Below are 14,556 nucleotides of genomic sequence, written 5' to 3' on the forward strand. Positions count from 1 at the left end.
TGTTTTTAGCTGTCGTGAACAATTCTTCGAGTTTCATGTGTTTAATCTGTCTTTCTGTAAATGCAGCCTTACAAATATGCCAAGCCTTCCCATCTGTCTTGTAGACACTATTTGCTAATTCTCCAGCAACTGGCAGAGGCAAAAGAGTACACGTGTTGAGGTTCATAAAGAGGCACAACAACATCCACTTGAAGCAGTTTTAATACATTGGCTGTGGTTCAAGGGTGTTCCGGTAACTAGTAAACTGAGAAGTCTAAAGTATACACAGCATGCGTTAATAAAAGGCTTGATGGAGAGCAAAGAAATCCTACCAGTCGCCACAAGGAAGGTTGGCCCCAGGTAATGAAAAGCACACAGTGGTGTACACGTGCGCATACACCCTCCCTGGGGCTCTTTTGAAATCAACCCACCCACACTTCGCCCTGCAGGAGACCTGTGGGGATAGTCAGCGGGTGTCGAGAGTCACTAAAGATGGATCGTTGGCAGTGCACCTAGAGTATCGGAGACGGAGGTTTGAGACCTAAGGACAAAGTTTCCGCCCTCGGGATCTTGGCTCCATCCATCAATTGGAGTTCTTCACTATGAAGCTAGAATTCCAGAGGTTCCCGATTTAGCAAAGAGCCTGCGGTAAAGTACCGGAGACAGGAGCTGTGTGATGTGAGCATTTGGAAGCTCCCGCTCTTTCCTCCACAGTTACCTCTCTCGACAGGCAGTAACCAATCCGACTTGCTCGTGTTAAAGCAGGCTTGGCCGGCTGGGTGTGTACAGACTGATCCTGTTGCGGTGCAGGCTCCGCTCCGGAAACGTGCTCCATCGTCAGGTCAAGAAGACAGCGCTCTGGGGGAGGGAGAACAAGCAACACTGCGGGGAATTAACAATCACAAGCCCAGCGTAATTCCGGAGCGCTCTAGTCTACACGGAGTGGGCGAGCCTTGCTGCACCCTTGAGAAGGAAACAAGTGGGCGGGAGCAGGCGGCTGGACCGGTCCCACACTGAAAAATGGAATACAGCCCATATACGATTTTTAAACCGGTTTATGTCCAATGCGATTGCGTGTACTCCCTGGTGCATGTGATAATGTGGTGCCGTTCTCCGCACGGGGCGGCAGACAGCAGATTAATCGGACTGTGCTACTGGGGCTGGGCTAGATAAGTGACACCTGCTGGGCGCCGAAGACGAGAGGGGATACAAACCAAGCGCCGGGGCACGGTCTGGAGCCCGGATCCTGGCGCTACTGAAGTCAGTGGCCGAGCCCCTCTTGACTTGACGGGGAGCAGAGGTTAGAGCTGGGGGTTAGGCTCCACGCTGGGAACCCGGCGATGTATGTAGGTCACAGCTGGCACCAGTTTAGCAGAGCTGAGGCGCAGTTTTCATTGTAACCAGTTATCGAGAGTCGCTGACCCAACTCCCTGGGCTGCCATCACCTTTCCCCGGGGGATCCTCGAAGGGGGCGGGGGACTTGGTGCCACAGCGAGCTGCTCGTGCCCCCGAGCCCTAAGGGGAGCAGGGGAAGCCGCTCGCTGCAGCTCCCGCTGGCTCCGATCCTGAGGCGGCAGTGACGGCAAAAGCTGCCGCTATTGGTTCAACACCATATATGGGATGACAGGAGGGTCATGTGGGCTGCGAGGCAGCTGCAGCCCCGGGTCCCTAGAGAGAGGGATCTGCGCGCCGTGCCCGTGGGAGAGGGGGAGAGAAACAGGACGGGGGAGGAGGAGGCTGAGTGAAAAGAGACGCGTGAAGGAGGAGGAAGGGAGCGCGGGGCAGGGGCGGGAGAGAGAGCAGCAAAGCTGGTTAAGTGCCACCATCTGCAGCAGGAGAAACAGCAGCAGCCGGCGGTGCCCTGTCTTCCCCGCTCTCCCCAGCCTGGAGGAGAGAGCCCTGCTGTGGGGGGTGATGGAGCAGCATGGGCACCCTTCCTATAGCACCCGCAGCCCAGCCTGGGAGGAACTGGTAGGTACATGCACGCTCCGGACTGCACAGGCATTTCCTACTCGCCTGCCTGCCTGCCGCTATCCTTCAGCCAAGGGTTTGTGTTGTCCTCATTCCGCCTTATCAGTTTCCTCGTCACTTCTTCCCACTCACCAGAGCTTGTCTGCGGTCTCTCGCTCTCTCTCTCCCCGCTATTATGAGTGCCCCACAATGCCTGTCTGGTTTGTTCTTGGTCTTGTCTTCAGTGGGAAGTGGAGTTATTTTGCTGTTTTAGTTTAATTGGTTTGGTGGGAATCCTGGGGTCAGCTCGGAAGGCTAGTGTACAACTTTGCTGGAGCGGTAAGGGAAGGGAAATAAGACGATCCCCTCTGTATTAAACAGTTTTTTTTCAGGGAAAGAGGGAGGGGAGCGAACCAGTGTTCTGATATGGGGGGTTACGTCCTGAGAACAATCTGAATCTCTCCACATAGATCATTCCTCTAATCGAAATAAATTACTGTTTATGGCTTTGCTTTAACTATTCTCTTAGCAGAGGGATGGGGCCTTTCCTTGCTGACGGCAAATTTATTTGGTTAAACATGAAATGAGGATATGACACAAACTTGAGGAAAGCTGCTGAGTGGGGGCTTGTCGGTTTGTTTAGGCAAATCCTAGTCTCCCCTTTCAGTCAAAGGAAATCATGTCACCTATGTAGCCACTAGATTATATCAATTTTCCCTCTGAAATATTACCAGATTCCGTTGCTGAGCCTTTCTGTATTGTGCAAATACACACACACGCACAACGTGCAGTGAAGGATAAAAATAGCCTGTGGGTAAGTCACTTGTAGGATTTAATACGATCTCAGACTGCTGCGGCTGTGTTCTCTCTGACATATTGACCTGATACTGTGCTTGAAATGGATGAAATACAAGGCTATGCTGTATCTTATTATGACTTTGTGTCTGAAGGGCTGTGTGATTTCCCTCCAAGCTGAAGTGTCAGTCCCGTGCTCTCCTCTCCCCTGCTTGCTGTCTCCACCGGCCGGAGGTTAGCTTCACCCCCAGCAGCATGTGCAAATTTCACTTTGTTTTATTGTTGGGTTTGCACAGATGGTCCAGGATAAGAATATTTTGGCTGGTTGTTTCTGCATTTGCATTTTCAAGAGTGTAGTAGTCTTACACTGTATCTCTTTGAAGACACCCATAGTTAATTAAATTCAAATACTAACAGTTAAGATTCGTCAACCTTACCGTTGTTCAGTTGCTCTATAGTTCTTTGCCCTTAACTCCTGGGTGTTTTTTGTCTGTATTGTTTGAAAGTTCAATTGCCCCCTCCCATTCCCTGCACAGTTCCCAAATCCTACTTGAGAAGCAGCTTGCATAGCGAAAACAGTTGCACTCATTTTTCAATAACATGTTGCTGACACCGAAACGATTAAATAAATGTGAAAGGAAGCCTTCCAACGAGATTAGACACCGTGATAGGAAAACGGCTAATCTGATTCCCTTTTAATGTGTTACTTTATTAAACTGTAGTATTTACATTGAAGGCCACCATCTAAAACTCAGCCGAAACTCAGAACACAAAGCAAATTGAGTCCCATAGGTTGGAAATCCTAACGTCATTTCTGGCTGAAGGATTGAGGCACATTTCCTTCCTTCTCACATCCAGTGGCTTGAATAAACAAGAAACAAATCTGCTCTCAATCACCCCCCTCAATATGGGCAAGATTTGCCCCTGTACCTCTTGTTAACATTTAACGTCTCCTCTGTAAAACACAGGTTTTTTTTGTTTTGTTTTAGCCGTTACATCTTTGCAGCAAGAGCCACATCACTATTATTGCTGCTGACTTTTTATTTAAGAAACAAAATAATTTCATAGAGGAAAGGGCAGCAGGGAAAATTAGGATGTGTACAGACCCTGAAAAACCATAGAGAGGGACAAACATTATAGGGGAAACTACTTCATTTATTGCAGTTTCCAGAACTGTGCATATTAATTACCCATTCAGGTTATCCACAGTTACATGAAATGGCTATTCCTATAATACTTCTCTGTAAACTATCAAAAATGGGCATGGAACAGAAAACACAAGTTCACCTGCTTCTAAAATCTGGGCTGTACATGCATAAAATTTCAAACTTCCTTGCAATTATTTTCTGTATTTAGGGCACACTTTTACAAGGGGAAAACTCCCAATGACTTCAGCCAGAGCTGGATCAGGCCCTTATTAATTTCAAATATGTAGAAGTAATACATAAGATTGTGAAGCCCAGTCCTCATGCAGAGATTCAGTAGTTTTGTCTGTGTTAGGCTTGAAGGATCAGCCAATTTATATGTGTATTTAAATTAGAAATATACACAATGTGTGTTATACATGGTTGGTAACACTTTAGAGTCTCGACTCATTATTGACTCTTTATGCTGGCCACCTATGATGTGTAGATTTGATCTTCTGTCTGATCAAAAGTACTGGTACTTTCAAAATCATCCCTTTGTCTTGGGTAATATTGCCTTTTTCATGATATTCTATAGCTCTTCATCTAGAAGTATACTGATAGGCTTTTGTAGCCTGTACTTATGGAGCCATCTCAGTCACCACTGAAATACAGCTACCACAGTGATAAAATTTCGGTAGCCATTCTGCTCAACAACAGTATACAGGTGTATTGCTATATTTTGCTTTGTCTTTTTTATTATTAAGGAGGTCATGCGGAGAATAACAGACAGAATAACCGAATTCAGACAGGCAGTGCATAATCACCTGAAATTTATTTGCCCAGGATTCCAAGTCCAGTTAAACAATTGTACTTAGCACTTATATACAAACAGTAATCCTCACAATTAGAAATGGTTTAATACTTATTTAATAATAAGATGAACAATGCTTTATTAATCTAATTTCATTAGTTGACCAGCTCCTCTAAGAACAGCCTGTGAAGTGCATAAATAAGTATTATCCCCACTTTACATATGGAAAACTGTGCCAACAAGGTGAGGTGATTTGCCCAAAATCACGAGAATCAACATGGGAGCTGGAACTCTTTGCTCATGTTTGTGATAAAATCTTATTTTTTCTCACAGCAAATTATAATATCTAATGCTGTTATTGCAAGTGGGTTTCAGTCATGCTGTCCCTAGTGACAATATTAAAAGCTGTACAGCTAAAATCTCGGTGTTTAAAAAAATGAAGCTGATTTGTCCAGCACTTTGGGGTTCCTTGAATATGAGGGGAAAGAACTTCAGCTGGTGAAAACTGTCATAACAGCATTGACTTCAATGGGACTATGCTAGATTTCACCACTTGAGGATCTGCACTGAAATGTTCACATTTTACTTTATTCTTTCCACCAATCTTCATCTACTTTAGTTCTGATTAAAATGTTAACTGTTAAAAATAATATGAAATATAAAACACGTTAAACAGAAAGCAAGAATAAAAACAAATCCAAATATTATATAATAGCTGCATATGTAAGTACATATAAATGTCTCACCTATGTGCACCATGAACCAAATTCAACTCATAGCAAAGTCAGTGGCCTCTTTAGTGCTACCATTCATTCTACTGTAGTTAACAGTCAAATTCACTGTTGGCTATAACATGATGTATAAATCTCAACGTGGGAGAGAATTTCTTATACCAAATCTGTCTTAACTCAGTTTGATTAAGTTATAAGATAACGTATAACAAAGGTATAATTGTAGTAGTTTAGCAAGATGAGAGCCTGAACCTGCTGTCATCAATGAGGAAAATATCATTGGCAGTTTTCCCTGTGTGAGCACTGTGGCCATGACTATGTAGATTAGCGCCTTTCTAAAGCAGAACCTGTGAAAACATTGATATTTTATAAATTGACTCTGTACAGGCACAATATGTACTTTTACAATAAGAACTTTTTACATTCATATAAATGAACAGTTCAGGGTGATTTAGCACTTACACAACTTTATTCACCTTCAAAGCACTCTACAAACATTAACTAATTGCAGAATATAGAGCATATTATCACACAAACTTCCATTAAAAACTTTGAAGAAACTATATAAATGATCTGTAATTATGGGCCATACCCAGCCACTTGGGCAGATCTAGACTGTTGCTACTAAGATAATCAAATATTAGCACAGAACACCCCCCAACAATGTAGCTCTTTCCCCAGCATTCCAATTTTGTAAAGCTGAAATCTTCATTAGGAGACACAAATCATTCTTTTGGGGAGGGCCATGGCCCTGTTCACAACTGAAGGCCTGTAGCTGCTAGGGCAGAGTCTTGCATTGGCTCTGTAGAGTGAAGGATGGCAGTGGGGACAGCCCTCAGGAGGAATCATGAGATCCATATTTAAGCACATCTAGCAATTCCTACACAGTACAAGAAGCATCTAAGGACTATTGTACAAGCTCACAGGGTGGTGTAGCAGCCATGGGGGAGCTACACTGTATTCCTGCACACTGGCTGTTTTCCTAGCCCTCCTGCACTTCATCCAATTACTTGGGGTTTCATAAATTCATAGCATTTTAAGGCCAGACTATTAGATCATCTAATTGGATCTCCTGTATTTCAGAGGCCATTAAATTTCATCAGGTTACCCAGCATTGAGCCAAATAACTTGTGTTTGGCTAAAGCATAGTTTCCAGAAAGGCATCCAGTCTTAATTTCAAGACACTGAGATGGAGAATCCACCACTTCCCTTGGTAGCTTGTTCCAGTGGTTAATCACTCCCACTGATAAAAACGCGTGCCTTATTTCTAATTTGAATTTGTCTGGCTTCAGCTTCCTGCCTTTGGCTCTTATTTTGCCTTTCTCTAATGGGTTAAAGACCCCTAGAATATTTTTTCCCCATGAAGGTACTTAGACACCATAATCAAGTAATCTCTCAATCTTCTTTTCATATGCTCAACAGACTGAGCTCCTTAAGTCTCTCCCTAAAAGGCATTTTCACCAGCCACACAACCTTTTTTCCACCGCTTTCTCATTTTTTCAACATCCTTTAAAATGTGAACACCGGAACAGGATGTAGTATTCTTGTATGTCTCACCAATCACACATACAGAGCTAACACCTTCCTGCTCCACCTCACTACTCCTGTTTATACATTCAACCTTTGCATGAGCCATTTTTGCCACATCACACTAGGCACTTATGTTCAGTTGCTTGTCCAGTATGACTCCTAAATCCTTTTCAGAGTCACTGTTTTGCGGAGTACAGTCTCCATGTGTTCTGTAGGTATGGATTGCATTTCTTGTTCCTAGATGTATAACTTTGCATTTGGCTGGCTGCAAGAAGCTCTTAGCAGTTTAGTTAAATTTGTAGTTCCCTTGCGCATGGTCTAGGGTCCACTACTCACAGGTTCTAGATATGTGATAGAAGTGGGGTTTTTAACTTAAAAATATCTAATATGGTAAGTTTAATATTTAATATGGTAAAATATATTTAAAATCAATTGCTACATGATACAATATTTTATCAAATTCAATCTGTATTTTTAAATTAGTCACTGACTCTCTAAAAAGTAAAACTGGTTTGAAAAAGAAAACTAGATTAGTATTCTGATCTGGAAAATACTGATGCTATTCATTCAAAAATTTAAAAATTCCAATGTGAGGCCTTGATCCTGGAAACATTTACACATCTGCTTAACCTTAGCCACCTAAGTATTTGCGGGATCAAGGTCTAAATTACATGCAACTAAATGCTGCTTTAGAAAAAAAAAATCTAGAGCGTGTTTTCCAAACACTTATGCAGTTGAGTAACTATACCCAACTGTGTAATCCCATTGAGTTATAACATACAACCTCAGAATTGTACACTTAGTTAATATGCAACCCTGTAACATGCTTGGTGTCTTAATGTGCCTTTTTTCCCGTCATGTCTTGGCTCTATGTATACGCTTATCTTGCAGTGATGCACCACATGGCAGCAGAAGTCCATTTGCAAACTCTTTGTAGCAAGAAATGTCATTTATTTTTGGTTCTGTACAGAACTCAACATAATGGGGCCCCAAACCTGTAATACAAATAAATTAGATAATATTCATATACACAAATATTTGCAGGATCAGGCTTCATACTCACAAATATGGGACCAAAGCCTGTCCACCTTACTCACATGCGTTGTCCCAATAACGTCAGTGTAGTGCTTACCAGTGTGTGATATTCCACTGACTTAAATTCAACAATTCACAGTGGTAAGCACAAATATAGTAGCAAGTGTTTATATGATCAGGATATAGTTGCATGTAAGGTCACGTTAGTATTTGAATATTAACCAAACACATACATAAATATTCAGTTTGAATACACATTCCTAAAGTATACTCAAGTATTTGTAAATGCGTCAGGATCTGTTGCAGTTTGTCATCTCATTATCATAGGTTTGTAGAAAAAGAGACTTAAGTTCCCCTTTGGAAAAGAATTAAACATGGGCATATTCATCCATTAGCTTCTTTTGTTACCCACAATCAAAAGCAACTAAGCTAGGATGAAAAGTGCTGTATTACTGGTAGTTATCATATCTGTGAAGTGGTGCTTATGGCAGGATTTGGCCCCTAAAGATAACTGTTCCAATGAATGACACAGAAAATAATGTGCAAATTCCTTTAAAATATTTCCTGTAGAGTAAGGCATGAGCAAGGGTGGCAGAATCTGACTTTAAGTGCCTGATACAACATGAAACCAAAGCCCCAATCCTGCAAAGATTTATGCAGTGCTTAATTTCCCATACTGTGAAATCAGTGGGACTCCTCAAGTAAGTGAAATTAAAGACATAAATAAGTATCTGTAGGAGCAGGGCCTAAACTATGGTTTCCATTTTGTTCCTGTGACATATTAGGGATTTCAGATTCCTTTCTAAAAACATGAATGGAATTGTGGATGGAATATATGTTTCTTTGCCTTATGTTAAATACACACACTGACAAACATTTGTGTGTTTTTTCTTAAATGTTTTCTTAAATGTTTCTGTGATTAAAATACTTATCCATATACACTGATTACAAACCAACAGACCACAAGGATTTTTTTTCTTTTTTTTTTCTTTAAGATTCTCACAGCTGAAACACTCTAGCAGTGTGTCACAAAAGTTTGAGCTAAAGAACATGAGACTAAAAGAGTGACAATAAGCAAAAGATGCAAATGGAGAAAACAACAAACATGGTCATCAGAGAGGTGGACAGACAATACGAGAAAGTAACTGTAAGCCTGTCCTTGCAGATGTGTAATGTTTCAGACAGGTGGGAGAAAAACAAAAGATACTAGGGGTGTCCTATTATTTATTGTTTGTATTGTGACAGCAGTTAGAAGCCCCAATCATGAGCCAGGACCTCATTGTGCTAGGAACTAAACAAAGAACAAAAAGTCTCTGCCCCAAACAGCTTAGAAGCTAAGGTTCAAACTTTCAACTGAACCAATGCAACAAAGGTCTTTCTCGTCTAGAGCAAAATAGTGTCTTATTTTTGAAGGCTTTCTACATATACATAACCCAATCCCAAGCAATCTTTTATACCTCAAAAAAGGAGAAAAAACAAAAACCTCCATAAAATCCACTAGTGATTTCACTATTGCTAATTGGTATTACACTGAAGGGGCTCAGATTCTACAGAGATGGGTGACAGTATAAATCCTTACGGCAGGTCTACATTACACTAGAAAATTATAACACGACTATGTTGGTTGGAGTGTGATTTAAAAAAAGCGCCTATATATTTATACCAGGGGGCGGCAACCCTGGTATGCGGCTCAGCAGGGTAAGCACCCTGGCGGGCCGGGCCAGTTTGTTTACCTGCCGCGTCGGCAGGTTTGGCAGACCACGGCTTCCACTGGGCACGGTTCGCTGTCCCAGGCCAATTGGGGTGGCAGGAAGTGGCACAGGAGAGGGATGTGCTGGCCGCGGTTTCCTGCTGCCCCCATTGGCCTGGGAAGGCGAACTGCGGCCAGTGGGAGCCAAGGTCCGCCAAACCTGCCAATGCGGCAGGTAAACAAACTGGCCCGGCCTGCCAGGGTGCTTTCCCTGGTGAGCAGCGTGCCAGAGGTTGCCCACCTCTGATTTATACCATTATAAACCCCACTGTGTATGGAGTTATGCCAGTATAAAGGTGCTTTACGCTGGGATAGATTATTACGCTTCCTGAACCAGAACAAGTTATACCTGTGCAAAGCACTTTTATTGTGATACACAACAGAGGAAGTCTACGGCTTTGAAGCAGCAAAACTTTGCAATGTAGACAAGCCTTCAGATAGACCATGTTTATCTTACTGCTAGGCATGCTGGTCCCACTATCATTGAGGTCACTTGACTTTGTCTTCACTACAGTAAAGGTGTGGTTTTTTTTTTAAATCCAGAGATAGCTATCTTGATGTAAAAGCCTACTGGAGACAAAGGGCACAGTATTTTTTTACCTCAGTGTAGCTAGTTGAAGTCAACACTGCACCCCCCCACCTGGGCTCTACCTCCACTAGCTACATGGAAAACGACCTGTGCATTGTCTCCACTAGGATTTTACATCCAGATTAAAAAGTTTGGTGGTGCAATGAAGACATAGCCATTAACTTCTAGGGGAACAGACTAGACTTCTTCCCTGCAGTGGTGCTGGAACTGCGGGTGCAGCCAGCTTGAAGTAGTAACAACAAACACCACGTGCATGGTTTCCATCATCAGCCCCCCGGCTTGCCAGCGGCTCAGCATCCCCACGCAGCGGTCAGAGTGCGGCTGCGAGAATAAAGCCAGCAGCGAACCCTAAAGCTTCCGCGCCCGCCTTGGCGGGACTGGCCCGCGTTTGGGGCCGGGGGGCAGGCACTCATCCTGTAGCGCCCGGCGGCTGCCCCCTTCCGCCACAGGTCCCTTTGCACAGCCAAGCAGCGCGGAAAGTTGCCCGGAGGGCGGCTGGGCAGCGAGCAGGGCAAGGGGAACGCAGAGCCGCCCCGATGCGGTGTCCAGCCCGGTGCTCTGTGCGGGCGCCGGCGGGGCGGGGGGAGCCGGCTCAATGGGGAGCGTATCCCCGCCGCTCTCCCGAGGGTGGCGGCCGCCCCCACCTCCCCTCAGGTGGGAGCCGGCAGCGCGGCCCTGCCCCGGCCGCAGAGCGCAGGGGGAGGCGGCGGAAGATGGCGGCCGGGCGGGCCGCCCCTCTAGTGTCGGCTGCGGGCTCCTCCTCGGCTTGTCCCCGCCGCCGCCTCCTCCTTCCCCCCCCCCCTGCGCCGCCTCCTGCCCGGGGAGGGGAGCGGCAGCCCGGGCTGAGCCGAACTCGTGTGCGCTCTCTCGGCAGGAGTCCGAGAAGATGGCCGGGGCCGAGGCGAGGATGAGCGGGGCCGGGATCCAGCAGCAGCCCCAGCCCGCGGCGGTGGGAGCGGCGGCGGCGGCGGGAGACGAGTCGTCGGACAGCGAGGGGGAGCACGAGGGCCCCCAGAAACTCATCCGGAAAGTGTCCACCTCGGGCCAGATCCGCAGCAAGGTAAGAGCCGGTCCGGTCCCCGGGACACTCCTGCCTGCTGGAGCCCAGAGGCTGCTGCGTCCCTCCCCAGCCCCGCACAGCGAGCCGGTGCCTGGGGTCTCCTCCTGCCTCCCCCCAGCTGGGGCGCCCGCCTCTGTCTCCGCCAGCAGGGGGCTGAGCAACCGGGCTCGGGGCGAGTCGCTTGCAAAGCTCGCAGCCTGCCCGCTGCGTCCCGGGCAGAGAGGGCAGCATCCGTCCGGCCAGCCCAGCGCCTCTTCCCTGGCCGAAGCCCAGCCCCGGAGCTGTCTCCCCTCGGGCTCCCGGCTGCGGCCTCAGCGCTGGGAGAACGCCAGGCAGGGCTGGGTCCAGTGTGTGTCCCCGCTCGCGGGGAGCTCGCTAGCCCCAGTGACCAGCTCCTTGCCTACGGCCAAGTACAGACACACGTTTTGAAACCCACAAGGGCACGTACGATTCCTCTTTGAAAGCAGGAGCGCCACGAAGGAAACATGATTTCCGTTTGAAGCCCACGCTGGAAATATGGAAGGAAACGTCTATCCATTCCTCCGGTTAGGCGTGAATACTTAAAAATAGCTGTCAAAATTTAATGTTAATGCCTAAGGGAAAGTTTTCTAGCTTCTCAGAGGGCTTTGAAGTCACCCAGGTGGGAATTGCTTACTTTCTTATCGACTTCACACCTTTCCTGTAAAACTAATGTAGATAAGATTGCTCTTGAGGCTCTGGATAATCACTGCTAAATACTTTCCTACTCAGGAGGCTCTCAAAACACTTTACAAACTATGCCCTGATCCTGCAACTGGATCTGCACAGAGAAACTGCCTGCCTGCCCAGTGCCTGGTGGAAGTTAAGGTTTCTATTGATGTAGTGAAGTCAGTAAAGACCTTGTACTACTCAGCAGTCATAGAGTCAGTTTTTGGGGTCAAAACAACTCTGCAGGCCCACATTGTACAACAGGTCATTCACTGTCGTTTTCTCTTCAGAACTCTCCTTACTGTTGGTAGTTTGAGAATCAGTGGCAGAATGTGGATTGCACTTTAGTAAAAGATTAGGTGCAGCCACGTCCAGGTGAAAAGCATCACTTGTTTAACAGCATAGAGTAACACTATACAACAGTTTAGGGTAGAAAGAAATTTTACTCAGGAATCTCTTGTTAAGAAGGTAGGGTGACATTCCCTTTTGGTTACTAAAAGTCAGTTTTACTATTGCAGATCTCTGCTTTCCCCATTGAGGAAATTCTTGTAGCAAAGCATCAGAGGGGTAGTCATGTTAGTCTGGATCTGTAAAAGCAGCAAAGAGTCCTGTGGCACCTTATAGACTAACAGACGTTTTGGAGCATGAGCTTTCGTGGGTGAATACCCACTTCGTCAGATGCATGCAGTGGAAATTTCCAGGGGCAGGTGTATATATGCAGGCAAGCTAGAGATAATGAGGTAGGTTCAATCAGGGAGGATGAGGCCAGCCCTGTTATAATGGGGGCGCTCTCAGGCTAATATTCTGACTCGTATACACAACTTCATGGAATGTCAACTTGAAACGCTGAAGCACAGTTTTAGAGACCCATCCATAAAACGGTGATTTATACCATATTCTAGTCCATACCCCTCTAAATATTTGAGACCTTTCCAATGAAACTAAATTAGGTAGAACAATACAAAACAGGAAGGCCCAGTGTAGCCTAACAAATCTGTATTTTCTGTTTTGTATTGTTCTACCTAATTTAGTTTCATTGGAAAGGTCTCAAATATTTAGAGGGGTATGGACTAGAATATGGTATAAATCACCGTTTTATGGATGGGTCTCTAAAACTGTGCTTCAGCGTTTCAAGTTGACATTCCATGAAGTTGTGTATACGAGTCAGAATATTAGCCTGAGAGCGCCCCCATTATAACAGGGCTGGCCTCATCCTCCCTGATTGAACCTACCTCATTATCTCTAGCTTGCCTGCATATATACACCTGCCCCTGGAAATTTCCACTGCATGCATCTGACGAAGTGGGTATTCACCCACGAAAGCTCATGCTCCAAAACGTCTGTTAGTCTATAAGGTGCCACAGGACTCTTTGCTGCTTTTGTAGCAAAGCGTTACTTAATATTTTGTTTTTGACAAATATTTTGTATTCTTTAAACTTAAAACCATACAAAAATTTCCATCTTGACATCTCTTGCATGTGACTATCTTCAAAATATTTAAAAAGTAACAATGTGTAACACTTCTTTTTAATATTACTTAAAAATTAACAAACACATTTAACATTGCATCTCTGAAAAGGTTTATAATCACACAAAGATGTTATGGAGTATATGAATGTGATAGAATCAGTTCTGTGAGAAATAAGATTGCACAAATATTGTCTTGCATGCTAAAAGGACACCTAATGAATTGTCACTTTTTCTAAACTTAGCTTGCATCTTTTGTTCCTTTTGTGCGTGTGTGTAAATCAGATTTGTATAGGAAAAACTAACTACTGATATAACTGTTGTGTAGTGTGTGTTCAGGAAATCTAGATTCTTGCTTTATCAGTTACAACTGACATTGATAATATGCAAACCAGAATATAAATAACTCTCCACCTACTTAAAAGTGATATACCTTTGTTAAAGAAAAGAGCTGTAATAAATACTTCACTAGCACTTTATTTTATGACTCACGATGCATTATTTAAAAGTAGCTATATTTAGATGCACAACTCCCTTTTAGTTTAAGGGTGTTGTATGTTTGCTATTGTAGTGGTTGGTGATCAGTGGTTACATGAAACCACTGGAGCAGAGAACACCAGGGGACTGTTCTTCGATTCAGCTAGTCCCTTTCATTGAAATTAGATTTGTTAAGATTCACTTACTCAGTGAGGTGTGTTTGTAGGCCAAGGTTTTACTTAAATGGATTGGGTTCCTCTGGCAGCTAAGAATAGACTTTTGAAAGAGACCCAAACAGGTATACTGCATTTATTGTTCAAGTTTGTGGGGCAGTATAGTTTAACACTGCTTTTTTTCTCAAGTGTTTGTTTACATAGTTTCTTGAAACATTTCTGCAGCTTGTATTGATTCATTAGCTTAGAATGCAAAAGCCTCTGTTGGTAATTGTTTTTGTTTTAGTTTTAGTCAGGACAACTTGATTTTTAGATGTTTTGGTACAGTTGACCACTAGTGAAAACTCCATTTGCAAGGAACCACCATATGGTAGTCATTCAGTAGGGGATTTTTT

General features: G+C 44.5%; 1 protein-coding gene across 1 annotated transcript in view; it reads left to right on the plus strand.

The window, feature by feature from the left end:
* The first annotated feature begins 1,577 nt into the window (after positions 1–1,577).
* Positions 1,578–14,556, plus strand: part of DGKH (diacylglycerol kinase eta) — a 275,087-nt gene continuing 262,108 nt past the window's right edge. The window contains exons 1-2 of the mRNA XM_050947072.1: positions 1,578–1,950; positions 11,172–11,357. Coding sequence (XP_050803029.1) covers positions 1,600–1,950; positions 11,172–11,357 — 537 coding nt within the window. The 5' untranslated portion in view covers positions 1,578–1,599. The remainder of the gene's footprint in view (positions 1,951–11,171; positions 11,358–14,556) is intronic.

Source organism: Gopherus flavomarginatus, chromosome 1, assembly GCF_025201925.1.
Source record: "Gopherus flavomarginatus isolate rGopFla2 chromosome 1, rGopFla2.mat.asm, whole genome shotgun sequence".
Taxonomy (NCBI): Eukaryota; Metazoa; Chordata; order Testudines; family Testudinidae; genus Gopherus; species Gopherus flavomarginatus.